Source organism: Macaca thibetana, chromosome 7 (assembly GCF_024542745.1).
Source record: "Macaca thibetana thibetana isolate TM-01 chromosome 7, ASM2454274v1, whole genome shotgun sequence".
Taxonomy (NCBI): domain Eukaryota; kingdom Metazoa; phylum Chordata; class Mammalia; order Primates; family Cercopithecidae; genus Macaca; species Macaca thibetana.
The window spans coordinates 85892059-85913245 of NC_065584.1; the positions used below are offsets into that span (position 1 = coordinate 85892059).

General features: G+C 34.9%; 2 gene segments (V, D, J or C); both read right to left on the bottom strand.

Annotated features, from left to right (window-relative positions):
• Positions 1-364: 364 nt before the first annotated feature.
• LOC126959201 (T cell receptor alpha variable 9-2-like) lies at positions 365-995 on the bottom strand. The segment is given in 2 exon segments: positions 365-699; positions 836-995. Coding segments are annotated over 2 exon segments (381 nt in total).
• A 17613-nt stretch (positions 996-18608) lies between these two features.
• LOC126958319 (T cell receptor alpha variable 14/delta variable 4-like) lies at positions 18609-19520 on the bottom strand. The segment is given in 2 exon segments: positions 18609-19174; positions 19339-19520. Coding segments are annotated over 2 exon segments (558 nt in total).
• Between the last annotated feature and the right edge of the window lie 1667 nt (positions 19521-21187).

A 21187-nucleotide genomic window follows, 5' to 3' on the forward strand; every position in this document is an offset into this window, starting at 1 on the left:
TTTGGCTGTATAAAAATGTAATAGAACACATCTACCTCCAATATCTGCCAGAGTGACCTGGAACAAGAGGTGGAGGTTGAACTTTGTCTGCAAGGATGAGCACAGGGACCACTTCATTGTTTCTGTGGTTTAACCTTGAAATTACTTTGGCACTGGATGAGGAACTACTTGGTGTCAATGTCTGTTTCTAATTTCACTAACCAAAAGCTGGGTTTGGGGATGTCCATTTCTTGTTTTTCTCCTCTAGCCATGCATATGATTACTGCATTAATCAGAGAAACTGAGGCACAAACAACCACAGACTGTGCTGGAACCAGAGTGGATCACAGTGGCTGACACTCAGCACCCGGGCCCCTCGTGCTGCTCAGAGTTTGTGCTCAGCTCCCCTTGCAGTCCCTGTAACTGTGTCACTCAGAGCACAGAAGTACACAGCTGAATCTGACTCTTGAACTGAGTCTTTCTTCAAGTGGAAAGAAGTGGTTTCTTTACGGTATGTGGCTTCAAAACCTTTGTTGCTTCCCTTCTCATCAGTCTTCGTGGCTTTCAGGAGGAGCTGTGGACCTTCTCCAGGATATTGGACATACCAGAAAAGGGAAGGATATCCTGTGGCTGTGTACGTGCAGTTTATAGTCAGGGAGGCCCTTTCTGAGAGAGTCACTGGCCCTTCCATCTGGGTCACTGAATCTCCACGCGTTCTTCCTAGGGAAAAAAAAGAGAGAGAGACATAGAGAGATATGTTTAGTCTTGAGCATAATGCTCTTAGGTCAAATTGTGGTTAAATATTTTTTTTGGCTTGATAGAAGACAGTCCAAATTTTAAAAGGCATCTTACTTACCAAGCAGTAAGAGTATCACAGATACTAAGCCTGGAGAACAGTTCATCTTTAGTGTGTTACCCAAATAATGATCTTGATCCTTAACATGAAGAAATCACAGTGAAACCTACAGCGACAGCAGGAAATGAGCTTGTGTTAGGCAGCCACTCCCTCTGGTGGACAGGGGCTGAACTGGGATGAATGTTTTCCTGGACTCCTTCCAAAAGTCCGAAATAGGTCCTCAACCCTGACCTCATTTATAAGGCCCATGCCAGTCTCAGGTGGTCCTTGTAAATATGAAGGGCAGATGTTATCATCTCTATGGTCTATTTTATCAATTTTGTTCTTTGGACACTATCTGACATAAAAGATCTTTAGTAGAGCATCCTAGGGTATTTCTGTAGGTGAGATTTCCATTTTCTTGGATATTTTAATACAGGCCAATACTTTCATGTATCCATTGCAGGCCAGTGGTATAACTCAATGGGATGTCAGACAAGGGTTTTGAGTTGAAATCAGACAGAGTGTTAAGAAGTCTTGCTGTTACTGAGTCTACGTTTTTCAGCACTGTATCCTAACATGTAGAACAGTGACTGACATTTACTGATAAGATATGACCTCAGATTAATAGCTTATTCCCTCACAATTTCAATGACTCCAAGATAAATTGCTTGCTTATAACAGTCAGGCAACAAGTGTTAACACTATACTCATGGAGATCTGGCCTCAAGGACACTTTCTACTGTGGTCATATGCAACATTTTGTTGCCAAAGTTTAATCAAATAATTTCCTCTGGTGATGTAGGGAACCCACATGTAGATTTGCATCAATAGACTGAAGCATGAGTTAGAACTTTCCTCTTCTCTTGCTTTACAAATTGATAAAGACACATCAGCTGATAATCGAGGTTCTAAAACCTGGTTGTGTGAGAAATGAATTAACTTGTGAGTCATTTAAAATTACAGATGTTGGGACAAAACCACTAACTTTAGGAATCACAATTTCCAAGATTTCAAACCACAATTTCCAAGATTCAAAGGGTTTCATTTTTTAAAAACTTCCCTGGTGGTTTTGTTGCTGCCTGCCTGATAGTTGTTTACAAGATTTTGTTTGTGAACACTGTCCTATACCAAGATGGCTATCAACTATCAGAGATAACACCCTGAGGTCATCACAAAAGAAGTCCCCATGATTACACAGATTGTTAAAGCTGGTCTTTTCCTATGAAGTATCTGCAGCAAAAACAAGCACTTCATTATGCTTCCTTCCTATGAGTTTTCATTTTATAACATAACAAAAGAAAACAAAACCTTTTCTGGTAAGATGGCAGATTAATGCAGCTGAAATATGCCTCTTACATGAGAGAAACTAAAATATCAAGAAAGATTTGTTCAAGTGCAATGGATTACTCAGTTTGTGTTTTGTCTCCCATTTTCTTGACATCGCATTTCATAAGAGCATAACTTTTAAATTTTAGTGAAGTGCAGCTTATCAGTAATAAAAAATGTACCAATTAAAAAGCCCCATACCTGATGGATTCACAGCCAAATTCTACCGGACATACAAAGAACTGATACCAATCATGCTGAAACTTTTCCAAAAAATCAAGGAGAGATTGTTGCCTAAATGGTTCTACAAATTCAGTATTATCCTGATACCAAAATCTGGTAAAGACACAATGATAAAAGAAAACCAAAGGTCAAATCGCTGATGCACATAGACACAAAAATTATCAACAAAAACTAGCATCCTAAATCCAGCAGCACATCAAAAAGCTCATCTTCATTCCTGGGATCAAGTAGGCTTCATTCCTGGGATCCAAGGTTGTTTCAACATACACAAATCAATAAATGTGATTCACCACACAAGCAGAATTAAAACCAAAACTCATGTGATCATCTTAATAGATACAGAAAAAGCGTTCTATAAAATCCAATAATTCTTCATGATAAAAACCCTCAACAAACTAAGTATTGAAGGAATATACCTCAAAATAACAAGAGTGACCTATGACAAACCCATAGCCAACATCAGGCTTAATGGGCAAAAGCTGGAAGCATTCACCTTGAGAATGGGAACAAGACAAGAATGCCTACTCTCAGTACTCCCATTCAACATAGTACTAGAAGTCCTACCCAGAGCAAGCAGGCAAATGAAAGAAGTGAAAGGCCTCCAAATAGGGAAAGAAGTTACATTATCTCTTTTCACTAACAATATAATTCTATACCTAGGAAACACTGACGACTCCACCAAAAGGCTCCAGAACTAATAAATGACTTCAGGGAAGTTTCAAGATACAAAGTCAACATTAAAAAATCGGGAGCATTTCTATAAACCAAAAGTGATCATACTGAGAGCTAGTTCAAGAATGCAATCCAATTTACAATAGCCACACGACCCAAAATACCTCGGAGTACAGCTAACCAATGAGGTGAAAGACTTATACAAGAAGAACTACAAAACACAGCTGAAAGAAATAGAGCACACAAACAAATGGAAAAACATTCCGTGCTTATGGATTGGAAGAATCAATGTCATCAAAATGTCCATATTGCCCAAAGCAATCTACAAATTCAACACTATTCCTATCAAATTGTCAATGTCATTTTTCACAGAATTAGCAGAAACATTCTAAAATTCATCTGGAACAAAAAAAGAGCATGAATAGCCAAAGCAATCCTTAACAAAAAGAAAGAACATCACAGTACCCAACTTCAAATTGTAGTACAAGGCTAGGTAACTAAAACTTGGCCTTAGTAATGGTACAGAAACGAACACAAAGACCCATGGAACAGAATAGAGAACTGAGAAATAAAGCCATACACCTATGATCATCTGATCTTTGACGAAGCCAACAGAAATATGCAATGGCGAAAGGACTTATTCAACAAATGGTGCTGGGATAACTGCCTAGACAAATGCAGATGAATAAAACTGGACCTCTATCTGTCACCATATACAAAAATTAATTCAAGAGAGATTGAAGGCTTAAATGTAACACCTCATAGAAATCCTAGAAGAAAACCTAAGAAACACACTTCTGGATATCAGCCTAGGCAAAGAATTTTTGGCTAAGTTCTCAAAAGCAATTGCAACAAAAACAAAAATTGGCAAGTGGGACTTATTTAATCTAAAAGGCTTCTGCACAGCAAAAGAAACTATCAGCATAGTTAAAGACAATTTATAAAATGGGAGAAATTATTTGCAAACTATACATCCTACAGAGGACTAGTATCCAGAATCTATAGTGAACTTTAACAAATCAACAGGAAATGAACAAATAACTCCATTAAACAGTGGGCAAAGAATTTGAACAGACACCTCTCAGCAGAAGATGTACAAGTGGCCAACAAACATATTAAAAATTCTTTCATGTCACTAATCATCAAAAAAATGCACATCGAAATCACAATGAGATACCATCTCATACCAGTCAGAATAGCTATTATTAAAATTCAAAAAATAACAGATGCTGGCAAGTTTGCAGGAAAAATGGAATACTTATACACTGTTGGTGAGAATGCAAATTAGTTCAGCCCCTGTGGAAAGCAGTGTGGAGATTTCTCAGAAAACAAATAAAAACATTTATGGTTCAAGCCAGCGATCCCATACCTGGCTATATATCCAAAGGAATATAAATCTTTCTACCAAAAAGACACATGCACTCATATGTTTATCACAGCACTATTTACAATAGCAAAGACATGGAAACAACCTAGGTGCCCATCAATTGTGGATAGACTATGGAAAATGTGGTACATATACACCATGGAATACTATGCAGCCATAAAACGAATGAAATTATATCCTTTGCAGAAACATGTATGCAGCTAGAGGTCATTATCTTAAGCGAATTAGTGCAGAAACAAAAAACAAAATATCATATGTTCTCATTATAAGTGGAAGCCAGACTGTGGGTACACACAGACATAAAGATGGGAATAACAGAAATTGTGGACTCCAAAAGGAGGGAGAGAGGGAGAGAGAAGGGCTGATAAACGTACTATGTTCACTATCTAGGTGACTTCCTGTTGTGTACTATGTTCACTATCTGGGTGACCAACTAGAAGCCCAAACCCAGCATTACTCAATATACCCTTGTTACAAACCTCCACCTGTAAATCTAAAAATAAAATGAAAAAGGAAAGAAAAAACCTTCAGAAGTGTTAACAGAATAAAATTTAGGAGAAGGACCCAACTTTCTGCAAGGACCTGTAAACATTTATACCTAGACACATAGCTAAGAACAGACACTTAGTTCATTCTGTTTCCTGGAGTTCACTCTCCCCAGATTCAGATAAAGAATGCATCCAGAGTCAGCATATGAATAGTTTCTCAGATACAGACTTGAATAAGAAATTCAGGCCCAGATATTGTTTGGGTTTGCAAATCTCTTCTCCTTCTCCTCCTCCTCCACCTTCCCAATCACTTTGTCAGAAACAAGCCTAGAACTATGTTGAAAATAAATTCTGGAAAATCAGCTACAAATTTCTATTCTGATATACAAAGGGGAATGCAAAATAAGCTGGAATGATGCTGGGTTGAAAATAAACAGTAGAGCACATGGGTGAAAACTGTTATCTATACTTAAGAAAAATAGTTTAAACCCAGTGAGAACAGTTTGCATTTTGGACCATATCAGAAGACTTCTGTGATGTTGAAGACATGTACTTTTAAATTTGGATTTTTTAATGGTTTTATTAATGTATAATTTACATAAAAATTAACTGCACCGAAGTAAAGTGAACATTTTTATAAGATTTGACATACATATGGACTTATTATGCTATTATCACAATCAACATGATGAATATTTACATCACCCCAAAAGTTTCTCATGTTTCTTTGTACTTTTTCTCTTAACCTTCCTATCTCCCATGCCCATTTCCAAGCAATTCTCTGTCACTATATATTAGTTTGTGTATTTTATAATTTATAAAAATTAAATTATATACACTTTTTTTTGGTTTATCTTCTTTCACTTAGCATAATTATTTTGAGATTCTTCCATTGTGTCATTTGAATCAATGGTTTATTTCTTTTTATTGCTGAGTAGTACTATTACATTATATAGATATAAAACAATGTGTTTGTTATTTATCTGTTGATGTACATTTCAGTTAGGCCCAGTTTGAGGCTGTTACAAATAAAGTTACTACGAATATGTGTATTCAAAATTTTGTATAGGCATATTCTGTCTTTTCTCTTAGGGCAAATAACTTGGAGTAGAATGGCTGCATCAGATATCGGGTGTATATTTGACTTATTTAAAACCTGCCCGATTATTTTCCAAAGTAATTATATTACTTTGTATTTCCACCAGTAGTACCTGAGAGTTCCAGTTGCTCCACATCCTTGTCAACCCCACTCTAATAGGTATGTAGTAGTACTTAATTGTGACTTTAATTTGCATATCCCTAATGACTAATGATGCTAAGCATGTTTTCATATGCTTATTTGCCGTTCATATAGTTTCTTTGCTGAAGTGTTTGTTCAAGTCTTTTGCCCATTTTATTCACTTTTCTATTTTTTTGTTGTTGTTGTTAATGGATTCTATGGGCTCTTTGCATAACTCAAATAAATGACTTTATCAGATACCCAATTTGCAAGTATTTTTCCAGTCTATAGCTCATCTATTAATTCTATTGACAGAGTTGTTTCCAGAAGCAGTTTTAAATTTTTATGAAAACCAATTTATCAGTTTATCAACTTTTTGTTTTTTATGGGTCATGTTTTGCTATCATATCTAAGAAATGTTTGCATAGGCCAAGGTCACAAAAATTTCCTCCTATTTTCTTCTAGAAGTGTTATGATTTGGGGTTTTACATGTATGTTTATCATCACTTTAAGTAACTTTTTGTATATGGTATGAGAGTGTCAAAGTTTATTATTTTGCATATGGATATTCAATTATTTAAGCACTATTTGTTGAAAAGACTATCCTTTCCAAATTGAATTGCCTTTGTACCTTTGTCAAAAAGTAGTTGTTCATGTATATATGGGTCTATTCCTGGGCTCTATTCTGTTCTATTAATCTGTTAGTCTATCTGTACACAAATGCCACATGGTCTTGATTACTGTGGAAAATGGCTTGCAGTAAGATAGTATTATCCCTCCAAATTTTTTCTTTTCCAATGCTGTTTTGGCTATTCTAGGTGCCTTATATTTCTGAATAAATTTTATAATGAGATTGCTAATTTTAAACAAAAAAATGAACTTTTATTGTGGTTATATTGAATCTATAGAATAATTGAAACAGAACTAACATTTTAACAATATTGAGTCTATCAATCTATGAACATAGTTTATCTCTCCATTCTTTAGGTCTTAATTTCTCTCCTGAGGTTTTGTGGATTTAAGTTACCAGGTCTTCTAAACTTTATAAGATTAATCTGTAAGCATTTAATATTTTTGATGCTATTGTAAATGGTATTGTGTTTTTAATTTTAATTTCTGATTGTCCCATGTGAAAATATATAAATACAATTAATTTTTGCAAATTGATCATTTATCCTGCAACCTTTAAAATCTTACTTATTTGTTCTGGTAGATTTTCTGTAGATTCTCTGGATTTTCTACTTAGACAATTATGTTATCTGCAAATAAACCTTGATTTATTTCTTCCTTTCCAAACTGTATGCCTGTTGTTTCTGTCTCTTGCCTTATTGCACTGGATAGGCATTCTAGTACAATATTAAACAAAAACAGTTAGAGCAATAACTTTTCTCTTATGTCTGATCTTAGGGAGAAAGAAGCCTTTAGTTTTTCACCAAGTATGACACTTGACATAGGTTTTTGTAAGGTTTCTTTATTAAGTTGAGAAAGTTCCTTTTAATTTCGCATTTAGAGAGAGTTTTTAATCAGGAGTGGATGCTGGATTTTGTTACATGCCTTTTCTGAGTCTATTGAGAATATCCTCATTATTAGATCATCTGCTACTTGTTAATCTTCTTTGATACATTATTGATGAATTCTCACAACAAATACTAAAGAAGCCATCACTATCACATTTTACAAAAAATGAAACACAGCACACAAGTATTCAGCAGGTACATGGCAAAGTTAATAGTTTTGAACATAAACCTCATTAATAGCAAAACATGTGTTCCCTATTTTTTCCAGTATAAATTGCTTTCAGAGAAATTTGAGAGGGAAGTTAGAAGACACCAAAATGACTTTTTCCCAAGCCCTTGAAATATTTTAAGACAGCAAGTTAATAGGTGCTCCATTTATCCAAATGAATTTTTTTAATAACTAAATAATTTCAGGTCTGATTATTTGACTAAAAGAGGAAAGAAAACATATTTTAGGCCGGGAGCGGTGGCTCAAGCCTGTAATCCCAGCATTTTGGGAGGCCGAGACGGGCGGATCACGAGGTCAGGAGATCGAGACCATCCTGGCTAACACGGTGAAACCCCGTCTCTACTAAAAAAACTAGCCGGGCGAGGTGGCGGGCGCCTGTAGTCCCAGCTACTCGGGAGGCTGAGGCAGGAAAATGGCGTGAGCCCGGGAGACGGAACTTGCAGTGAGTTGAGATCCGGTCACTGCACTCCAGCCTGGGCGACAGAGCGAGACTCCGTCTCAAAAAAAAAAAAAAAAAAAAAAGAAAATATATTTTAAAGGATGAACAAACTGCAGTTTAGGAGCTGACCACCAGGTAGTGGCATAAGCATTCTTTTCAGACCAATTATTAAACACCTGATGAGCAATGCATGGTAGCAAGGCTGAAAAGGTTTCTAAACTTCTGTGAACCACCAGAGTACTGGAACTTTATTCATGGCCGGTGATCACTCTCTTTCTCTTCCTGGAAACTTGCTCGTGATAAAGGAGTCTAAAGCATAGTTGTTCAAATTAACCAGTATGAAAATTTCTCACATACAGGATCATAGCTTAATTCTTTCTAATGACTAACATTATTAAAAGCATGGGTTAGTCTGTGCACAGTCAGTCATCATTATGAAGCATTATTTCACAAGATTATGCAAGGTTTAAGGACATAAATGAGAATAATTTTCAAGAATATTCCAAAAATCTGAACTATATGCAATCCATCAATTTGAACAATACTTACTGGTCCACCAATTTCTAGAATAAACCTTGGTACAGTTCACAATAAAAGAAAAATACAAAAACAATAATATGGAAGTCAAAACTTTGTCATAAATATGATTGAATAAATTCATCATTTTCCCCTTGTCTTCATAGAAATAATCTAAATGCAACCAGAAATTTAAGAACAATAACACTATATCTATAATTGGGGTCAAATTAAGAGAGAGAACCCAAATATTTTTAAAAGCCAACAAAATTAAATGAGCCTGCACAAATGCACATATACATACAGGTACAGTGAATCATCCTAGATCCAAATGAAACAATCCACCAAACCAGGTATTAGAACATCTTTGGCCTTCTTAAAGTTTGTTAATATCAAGCATTATATTAACAGATTTTCAAGTATTAAATAACCTTTACATTCCCAAAATAAATTCAACTTAATTATGTTGTATTTTTTGTGCATGTATTTGTCCCTTCTCACTTTTTTTTTTTTCTGGATCGTGTTAGTATTCTAATTGTTTTCAAAATATCATGTTGTGGTTTTATCATTGATTTTATTATTTTCCTTTTAGCCATTAATTTGTTGCTTTTATTTTTAATTCCTTTAATCTACTCTCAACCATTTTATTTTACTGTTTATTTTATAACTCCTGGAGTTGTATATTGAATTGGTTTACTTTTATTTTTCATTGTTTACTGAAAATTCATCAATTGGAGTCAAATGACTTAAGTTGAAGTGTTGAATCTTTATTTACTAGATCTATGGACTGAGGTAAAACTTTCTGCTTCTATATCTCTCTAGTGTGGAGAGTGCACATTATTTTCTCCTGGTTTAGTATTTTCAATTACTGACTAAACATTGCTTTAAAAATATGTATCCAAATACAAATTCTTCATCTCGTTCATCACATCATCATGAGTTAGAATATTTATTCTTAGAAGGACATCATTCTTTGACTTCTCAACATTTAAACTAAATTTTGAAGGGCCTGATGTATTAAAGATTAAAATGATTACATTATGAAGTTCATACTTCTATGTATACTTGAAGTTTTGCAGCCTACATGAGTTATCCTGAGGGACACGAGACTAATGTCCTATTCTCCACTCTACTGTCACAATATCTGAAATTCCACCATTAAAGATGCTTGTAGTTAGAACTAATAAATGAATTTAGCAAACTTGAAGGATACAGAACAGCACACAAAACTCAATTGCATTTCTATACACTAACAATGAACACTTTGGAAATTAAGAAAATAATTCCATTTACAATAGCATCAAAAAGAATAAAATATTTAGGAATAAACTTAAACAACGATGCTAAGACTTGTACAATGAAAACTAAAATGCTCCTGAAATAAATTAAATAAGGCACACATAAGTTGAAAGACATTTGATATTTATGGATTGGAGAATTTAATATCATTAAAATGTTGATGCTACCCAAAGCAATCTACAGATTCAATTCAGTCCCTATCAAAAGCCCAATAGTGTTTTGCAGTAATAGAAAAATCCATTCAAAAGTTCATATGACATCTTGAGAAACCCCAAATAGCCAAAATAACCTTGAAAAAGAAGAACAAGTTTGGAAGGTCTCACACTTCCTGATTTCAAAGCTGACTACAATGCTACAGTAATATAGCAAAAGCTGTGTGGTGCTTGCATAATGACAGTAATATAGACCAATGAAATACAACTGACAGCCCAAAATTAACCTTTGCATTTATGACTAAATTATTTTAGAAAAGAGTCCTAAGACTGTTTAAGGATGAAAGGAAAGTCTTTTCAACAGTGTTGGGAAAAACTGGATATCCACATGCAAAAGAGTGAAACTACATCTTATCTTACAGGGAAAAGCTTCACGATTTAGATTTGGCAATAATTTCTTTTTCTTTTTTCTTTTTTTTTTTCAGCCTTCAGAAAGCATGAAGTTGGCAATAATTTATTGGCTATGATACCAAAAGTGTAGGATGCAAAAGAAAACTTAGATAAATTTGACTACATCAAAATTAAAAACTACTGTGCATCAAAGTGCACAGTTAATGGAGTGACAGAGTGAATAAACAACCATGGAATGGAAAAAAAATATATCAGATGATATATCTGACAAAAGGTCAATATCCGGAATATATAAAGAACTCTTACAAATCAGTAGAAAAAAAGACAACCCAGGCCAGGCACGATGGCTTACAACCTATAATCCCAGGAATTTGGAGGCTGAGGTAGGTGAATTGCTTTCGCTCAGAAGTTCGAAACCAACCTGGGCAACATGGCAAAACACCATCTTGAAAGAAAGAAAGAGACAAAGAAAGAGGAAAGGAAGAAAGGAAAGAAAGAGAGAAAGAGAAAAAGAAAAGAAACAAAGAAAGAAAGAAAAAAAAAGAAGAAGAAAGAAAGAAAGCCCAATTAAAAATGGATAAAGGAGTTATACAGGAATTTTTCCAAAGAAGATATACAATTGATCAATAAGCACAGGAAAAGATACTCATCATCACGAATTATTAGGGAAATGCAAATAAAAACCATAATGACATACTGCTTCATGCCCATTAGTATGGCTACTATTAATATCAAAAATAATGATAACAAAAGAAGTGTTGATGAAATGTGGAGAAATCAAAACACCTTTGTCTTGGTAAAAAAGTAAAATGGTACAGCAGCCACTGTGGAAACCAGTTTGGCAGTTCTTTAAAAAATTAAAAATAGAATTATTATGTGATTCAGCAATTGCACTTCTGGGTATATCCCCTCCAAAATTGAAAGAAGTGGGAGATATACCCCAAATATTGAGATGTTTGCATACTCATGTTGACAGCAGCTTATTCACAATAGCCGAAAGATAGAAACAGCTCAAATTTCCATTGACAGATAAATAGATTAACAAAATAGGGTGTGTACACACAATTGAATAATATGCAGCCTTATAAAGGAAGGAAATTCTGAAAACCTGCTTCATGCTATAACATGAATAAACTTTGAGGACATTATGCTAAATGAAATAAGTCAGTTACAAAAAAAACATTGTATGATTCCAGTTATACAAAGTACCTAGAGTAGTCAAACTTATAAAGACAGAAAGTAGGGATGGTTCCTAGGGATTAGGTGGAGAAGAGAATAGAGAGCTATTGTTTAGTAGGCACAGAGTTTCAGGTTTCCAAGATGAGAAGAGTTCTCAAGATGGATGGTAGTGATGGTTGCACAACAAAGGAATGTACTTAACACTACTGAAGTGTCCGTTTATAAATGGTTAACAAGGCGAAAATTTATGTTATATATATTTTTCCACAATTAAAAATAATTTAAAAATTTTTAAACATGTTTCTCTTTAAGATTTATACTATACACATCTACTTTTCAAACGCAAATATAAGAGGATGTTGCAATACGAGATCACTTACCAACCAACCATTACCATTCAAAACTTAGGGAAGGAGAAAATGGTGTTGGAGGTAGAAGGAGAAGATTGAAAAGAACGAGGATTTTGCATAGTGGAACAAGTCTGCGGGTGTGCAAAGTGATCCACACGATGGCATAAATGCTTTTGAAAGAGTACTAAAATGAAGGACAAAAGCAGAGAAAAGAGAGACTTCAAATTCTGTCTCTCTACAATGTCCCTCTAAGAGCCAGTAATTTATTAATCATTTTATGGATAAATCTGGTATGGGGCAGGTAAACCCTACAGTATAGAAATTGAGCTCTTACATGCTAGAGGTCACAATAAGATTGTTACATGGACTGAGTTCTCGGCACAAAGTTTGTCACTCTGTAGGTGCTGAATGATTTTTTAAAAATAAATGGATATATAAGTGAATAAATAAGTTTTTAAAAATCAAGCTGTATTATTTTGTTAATACACTGCCTTCCGGGTTTTAATTACTTAATTTAAATATTTGCATCTCTGTTCAAGAGTAAATTTTTTGTCATTAAAAAAACTGAATACATTTATTAAACTAAGGTAGAGTGACCATTTCCATATTATGTTTTACCTGTGGTTACAAAGGTTTTCCCAGAAGTAGGTGCCAAGAAATACAATGATAATGACTGAAGAGTTAGTGAAAGACAACATTTCTCAACTAAAAAACTGATTTTTGGTGCATTCCAAAGTTATCTTTTAGTAGAGTCTTGTTTCCAAGATTCCAATTTTAGATGTCATTTCTATTGAATTTGAACTAATTACTGATTAGGCTGAAAGTATGTGATTTCTTTTTTTTTTTTTTTTTTTTTTTGTAGGGGTGTATTTTTTATTTTTATTTTTTTATTTTTTTATTTTTTTTATTTTTTATTATTATTATACTTTAAGTTCTAGGGTACATGTGCATAACGTGCAGGTTTGTTACATATGTATACTTGTGCCATGTTGCTGTGCTGCACCCATCAACTCGTCTTACTGGTTCTCTCTAACTACCTAAAAGGTAAACTGCTATTTGTAAACTCGAACTTGGGGTGAGATGTGAGTGTGTGTGTGTGTGTGTGTGTGTGTGTGTGTGTGTACATGCCTGCAATATCCTTCACATCATCCCTTAGATATTATGTTAGTTAGAGTGAACATATCTTGCCTGTCTAGACTGTGTGTTGTAACAAGGGTGAGGATTATGAAACTCTTTCATAAAATGTCTATGAAAGACTCCATCTACTAGATGTGAAAGTAGCTGTAAAAGTACATTTGGCTTATTTTAATTTGTTCTCTACTATTTATTTGGTAGAAATATCTAGAGGTTCTATTATAGTAAATGGTTCAAGAAATCCACTCACCTTGCTCATTCTATATTGAAAACAGTAGCAGCTACATTAGAGGCAGCAGCATAAGCTACACAAGCTCATGGTACTCGAAGAGACATTTTCAACTAAATAAAATTCCAGATCTCACAAATAAAATGAAGTACTTTAAATTTTTAAATTTGAAATTTGAAATTTAAAATTTAAATTAAAATTTTAAAATTATAAATTTTAAAAGTAGAATTTTAAAATTAATACTATGTATCCAACTGCTATTTTATATCAAATTATATGAATATGAATATATGGATATTCATTCTAACTGATGTAATAAGATGTATACATGCTTATTACAATGTGTTTTATATTGGCATGGGACACTTGCAAATATATATTCAGTTTCTTCAGTGAATTTTTAAATATGTTCTTTTAAGTTCTTGGATACATGTTCAGAATATGCAGCTTTGTTACATAGGTAAACGTGTACCATGGTGATTTGCTGCACCTATCAACCCATTATCTAGGTATTAAGCCTCGCATATATTAGCTCTTTATCCTGACGCTTTCCCTCCCCCTGCCTCCCCAACAGGCCCCAGTGTGTGTTGTTCCCCTTCCTGCGTCCATGTGTTCTCGCTGTTCAGTTCCCACTTATAAGTGAGAACTTCTGGTGTTTGATTTTCTGTTCCTGTGTTAGTTGGCGGAGGATAAGGGCTTCTACCCCCATCCATGTCCCTGCAAAGGACATGATCTCATTTATTTTTATTGCTGCATAGTATCCAAAGTGTATATGAACCACATTTTCTTCATCCAGTCTATCATTGATGGGCATTTGAGTTGATGGTACTTCTATGCTATTGTGAATAGTGCTCCAATTAACATATATGTACAGGTATCTTTATAATAGAATGATTTATATTCCTTTGGGTGTATATCTAGTAATGAGATTGCTGGGTCAAATGGTATTTCTGGCTGTAGGTCTTTGAGGAATCACGACATTGTCTTCCACAATGGTTAAACTAATTTGCGTTCCAACCAAGAGTGAAAAAGCATTTCTATTTCTCCACACCCTTGCCAGCATCTATTGTTTCTTGACTTTTACATAGGAGAGTAGGCTGGGTGTGGTGGTGGCTCATGCCTATAATCCCAGCACTTTGGGAGGCCAAGATGGGCAGATCACGAGGTCAGGAGTTCGAAACCAGCCTGAACAACAGGTTGAAACCTCGTCTTTACTAAAAATACAAAAATTAGCTGGGTATGGTGGTGGCGTGCGCATGTAATCCCAGCTACTCAGGAGGCTGAGGCAGGAGAATCGCTTGAACCTGGGAGGCAGAGGTTGCAGTAAGCTGAGATTGTACCACTGCACTCCAGTCTGACTCCATCTTAAAAAAAAAAAATCGGGGAGTAAATATTTTTATCGTCCTATTTTTTTAGGTGTTGAGTTAAGATTAGGCTAGGTTCATAAAATAAAATTTAATGGTTCAAGCAGTATGAATATATTGCAAATTATCTACACTTTAAAGTTAGAAACTCTTAGCTATATAACCAAGATGATTTTTAAATAGCATTTCTTTGTACTGGGAATATCAGTAAAAATGAATATATAAAAGATAATTTCATTTAAAACGCATATATATAGATGAATGTGTGGGAACAGTTTTATGCAAATCCATATGAAGATAAAATTAAGAAACTTCACAATGTAATAGAGAACATAAAAGATCCTATACAAATGAAAAAATATCATTTTTCTGAATAAAAACGTACAAAAGCAAGTTGATATTTGTTAACATATTCATTAAATGCCATTTCAACTTTCTGGTTTTTAGACATTTTTGTTTTGTCAGTTTAACAGAAGGGTATTGAACATAAGGAAAATGTGACAGAACTTTTAACATACTGAAAACTAAATGTGCAAGAATTATTTTTTAAAACCTTGAAAAAGATTTTTCGTGAAAAGTGATTTACCCTAAGAGATTATAAAATTTATTGTGAAATGACATTTTGAGATTGTCATAGAATGAAACAAATAGATCAGTAGAATTAAATAAACTGTGTGGAAACATAGTGAAAGGGAAATTTCTTATATTTCAAAAATGGTGATTCATTTTAGAAGAAAAGATGTCTTATTTATATATAAATGAAAAGGTCTGTGCCTCTTTGAGGAAGATTCACCACATGTCCCTCAGGAAGTCACTAATAAATTATCACTTCATGGATAAGAATGTTGAGAGGCAGGTAAATCTGTAGTATGGAAACTGATTTCTTCCACATTCGAGGTGTTAATAAGATGAAATGAGCTCTTAGCACAAAGTTTGTCACATAGTAGATATCTTTAGAAAATAAATGTGAGTACCATTTACTCACAGCAAACAAACCTAAATCAAACTAATCCACTAAACAATATAAACAACATAACATATTTAGAAGGGAAATATAAAAGGTTTCAATGCCTTTCTTATTTAAAACAATGCCAATAACACAATAAATACAAGGAGATTTCAAAAGGTTCATGTAAAATAAAATTAAAATATAAAAATTAAGCAATGGTAACAAAAGCCAAAATTGACAAGTGGGATCTAATTAAACTAAAGAGCTTCTGCACAGCGAGAGAAACTACCATCAGAGTGAACAGGCAACCTACAAAATGCGAGAAAATTTTTGCAATCTACTCATCTGACAAAGGGCTAATATCCAGAACCTATAAAGAACTCAAACAAATTTACAAGAGAAAAATAAACAACCCCATCAAAAAGTGGGTGAAGGATATGAACAGACATTTCTCAAAAGAAGACATACATACAGCCAACAGACACATGAAAAAATGCTCATCGTCACTGGCCATCAGAGAAATGCAAATCAAAGCCACAATGAGATATCATCTCACACCAGTTAGAATGGCAATCATTAAAAAGTCAGGAAACAACAGGTGCTGGAGAGGATGTGGAGAAATAGGAACACTTTTACACTGTTGGTGGGATTGTAAACTAGTTCAACCACTGTTGAACCTCAAGGATCTAGAACTAGAAATACTGTATGACCCAGCCATCCCCTTACTGGATATATACCCAAAGGATTATAAATCATGCTGCTATAAAGACACACGCACACATATGTTTATTGCGGCACTATTCACAATAGCAAAGACTTGGAATCAACCCAAATGTCCATCAGTGACAGATTGGATTAAGAAAGTGTGGCACATATACACCATGGAATACTACGCAGCCATAAAAAAGGATGAATTCGTGTCCTTTGTAGGGACATGGATGCAGCTGGAAACCATCATTCTCAGCAAACTATCACAAGAACAGAAAACCAAACACCACATGTTCTCACTCATAGGAGGGAATTGAACAATGAGATCACTTGGACATGGGAAGGGGAACATCACACACCGGGGCCTATTATGGAGAGAGGGGAGGGGGGAGGGATGGCATTGGGAGTCATACCTGATGTAAATGATGAGTTGATGGGTGCTGACGAGTTGATGGGTGCAGCACACCAACATGGCACGTGTATATAAATGTAACAAACCTGCACGTTGTGCACATGTACCCTAGAACTTAAAGTATAGTGAAAAAGAAAAATAAAAAAAAGAACTGACCTTCCAACATAAAAAAATAAATAAATAAAATATAAAAATTTAAAAAGCCTTTATTCCTGAAATAAGCTCCATCGAGCTCAAAACACTTTTGTAAGCAACGATACTAGCCATTTAGTTCATTGCTGCATAACTGAGGGTCCCGGGAATTTAATCATGTCAATGAGTTCTTTTTTACATTACTAACTAAAGAAAATGGGTGCCTTTTAAAGATTTTTTTAAGATTAAGAAACAAAAAGAGGTTCAAGGAGCCAAATCAAGGCTATGTAGATGCCTAATGATTTTCCATCAATACTCTTACAAAATTGCCCTTGTTTGATGAGAGGAATGAGCAGGATCATTGTCATGGTGAAGAAGAAATCTCTGGTGGAGCTTTCCTAGGCACTTATCTCCTAAAGCTTTGGCTACATATCTCAAAACATGCCCATAATAAGCAAATGGTTTTGCTCTTTGGCCCTTGAGAAAGCCAACAAGCAAAATTCCTTGAGCATCCCAAAAAACTGTTGCCATAATTTTTGCACTTTACTGGTCCACCTTTGCTTTGACTGGACCACTTCCACCTCTTGGTAGCCATTGTTTTGATTGTGCATTGCCTTCAGAATTATACTGGTAAAGCCATGCTTTATCTCTTGTTACAGTTCTTCAAAGAAACGCATCAGGAGCTTGATCCCACTCGCTTAAAATTTCTGTTGAAAGCCCTGATCTTGTCTGCAACTGATCTAGGTGCAATGGTTTTGGCACCCATCGAATGGAAAGTTTGCTCAACTTTAATTTTCAGTCATAATTGTGTAAGCTGAGCCAATTGAGGTGTCTGTGGTGTTGGTTATTGTTTCTACCATTAATCATCAGTCCATTTCAATCAGGGCACAAATAAGATTAACATTTTCCAAACCAATTGGTGTGGATGGTCTGCCACTGCAGGCTTTACCTTCAACATTGTCTCATCCCTTCTTAAAATGAGTTATCCATTTACAAACTGCTGATTTCTTTGGAGCATTGACCTCGTAAACTTTCATAGAGAACTGATGATTTCACAATTCTACTACCCAACCTTCACCATAAATGTGAAGCTTTTTTTTTTGCTTCATTTTAGCAGAATCTGTTGCTCAAATAGGGGTTCTTTTCAGATTGTTGTCTTATTTTTCTTAGTGCCTCAAAGTAGATCCTGTCTACATATAACAATTTAAGTGTAAGTTCATTTTGGTGCAAAAAAAAATTGAAATCCAAAAATAGTTTTTATAATACACATTTTTCATGAACTTTTTGCAGATCCCCAGTATTTACTGAACAAATTGTTGTGAAAATTCACAGAGACTTTTAATGATTTTTCAGTCAAATATTTTTGAATCCAGTTCAATTTAGTGGCCAAATGGCAAATTGTTTATTGTGGCTGTTTTTTATCTTCAACTTTCAGTCACAAATTTGATATGTCTAACTTTAAACCAAAGATTCAGAGATAAGAAAGTTTTTAATTAATGATAATTTTGATCATGGTCTGTGAACTTAAAGAGGTGTTTTCTTAGAGTGAGTGTATTTCCTACAACACTGCCTCTGTGCTGCCACAGCTGTAGCCACTTCCTGTCTGTGATGTTGATTTCCCGCCTTGGTTCTCCAGCAGATGGAGGTCTCAAGCAGGTCCTCGGGGCTTTTGTACACCTCCCTCCGACGGTTCCCTCACTGTGCCCTCTCATTGCACAGAAATACGTTGCTGAGTCCCCCACTTGTGAAGCAGAGATGACAAGGTTGACGGATTTTCTTGCCTTCTGGAAGTTCAATGAGTAGCGACCTTCTGTTGCATTTTGCTTGTCATAAGATATCTGAAGAATAAGAAAAATCATCTCTCCACTGCTGGGTTGCTTGTACCAGAATAGACCGTAATTTTGATCACTGGTGTCATATGTGCAGTCCAGAGTCACAGCCTCCTTTTCCTGCACGAACATTGCTGGTTGGGTTTGAGTTATCTTCTGGGCAATGCCAGATCCTGAAGGAAAAAAAAGAGAATTTGAAGATTTAAGGATAAAGTGGGTTGGAACAAAGAAGTGCGATTTTTGTACCCCATTACCCCTCCTTCCCAACGTTTCCATAAAGATACTTCCAAGGTCCTTAGTTGAAACAGAAAGTCCATTCCCACTAGGCCATCCCTACCTAGCCAGAGTGAAGCTGTGACCACCTTCAGCAGGCTAGAAAGTAACATGTTTGATTCTTTTTCTAGACAAAAAAAAAATCTTCTTCTTTATTTTCAGGACTCTGCACTGTGAGGTGAACCTGGCATGGTGGGAGAAGAATTACTGGGCCATGTGCTGCTGCTACTGCTGCCCTAGAACAGGAAACAGAGGTTTCCTGGTATAGCACACTAGTGTGTGTTATCTCGCACTTCTCTATGAGAACCTCACCCAATGCAAACTTTCTTTTGGATCAACCAACTCTTAATTTGTTAACAAATCTGAAAATAAACATGGTCACATTGAGAGGAAAAATGATCATTCGACCAACTACTGTATTTTGTCATTGCACCTGTGATGGAACTGGGAGATTGACACGTATTTATGCCTGTAATGAATTATAGAGCCAATGTAAGATACCGTAATCCTCTAGCCTCACATCTATATATGTTGTTGTTTCTCCTAAAGTACAAATACATCACATTGTGATAAGAAGGTTTGGACAAATCTCTGCAGATCTTTTGCATTATCTATTGATATAACAATATTCCTCCTCAATTCCAATGCCTATCCAGTTGCCGATCTTGGAGCCAAACTCAGAAAAACAATCTCTCTTTGATGAAGAGTTTAGAATTAACCCCTCAGATATCAAGTTGTATTTTAAAGGTCCCGTTCTCTTTTCTATTCAGTTTCAACAGCCAGCTCTGTTCATACGGATCATATTAGATATCAGAGTTTGGTTATAAGGTTATTAAGCCTTTGAATTTATATTTTTTCCATGACTTCAATTCAGACCCCAAATAAGCCCCAGCAAGCCACTCCGTTTTGTACGCCCAGCTCTGAAGAGAATGTATTCTGGGCAATCCCATATACAGGACAACTGATTATAGGATCACTGATTGCAACAAACTTTTCTTTCTGTGTGAATATTAAAGGCCATGCCCTAGTGATACCATTCAACAACATTGCAAACAACAAAGGTCATTGCCTTGCTACTGTAATTTATTTCTTAATATAGTAGCCATAGCTTATGGTTCTTGTCTTAAAATAGCTTATCTTAGCCTTGTCAAAACTGATTGAAGTATCTTCAGATCTTTCACAGGAATCACCATTAAATCTTATGATGCCACATACAGTACAAGTTATCTGTTTTGTAAAAGCATCCATTATTTTTTCTTCCAGTTGGTGGACTAATTATGAAATATTACAAATTTATCTTCATAGTGTTCAACTCCATTACACTTCTCAATCAATAAATCTTTTAATTGCATTTTTGTTATTTAAGAAGTGTCCATACCCAAACAGATATTTTGAACAGTCTTATATCAACTTCTGATTAACTAATTGAACAATTAATTAAACACTTAGTTAATTAATTGTTTTAATGTCTTATACTCAAAGTTGAAAAGGAATAACATGAAACTTATTATGTAATAACTACCCAAGACTCTATTATAAAATTCAATCTCTTAGAAGAAGTAAAATTAATGCAGTAGCTGAACTTGTGACTCTCGTTTTTGCATGTCAAATTATGATAAATATAAACAGTGATAGTCAATGTTTTAACGTAGTTCACAACTTCCAAATATAATGGAACTGATGAGGTTTCTTGACCTTCTTTACTTCTTCTTAACCTTCTCGTATATTTCATGTATCTTTATAAAAATGGACACCAAATACTTAAATTATTTGATGCCTTCATGCTATTCAAACAAATTTCCTAATGAAGACAAAGTCCCATGTATGAAACGCACTTTAGAAGCTAGAAAAAAAGTACATGAGCAGAGGATCATGCTAAACATGATTTTCTGACTAAAGTCCTTATGCAAGCA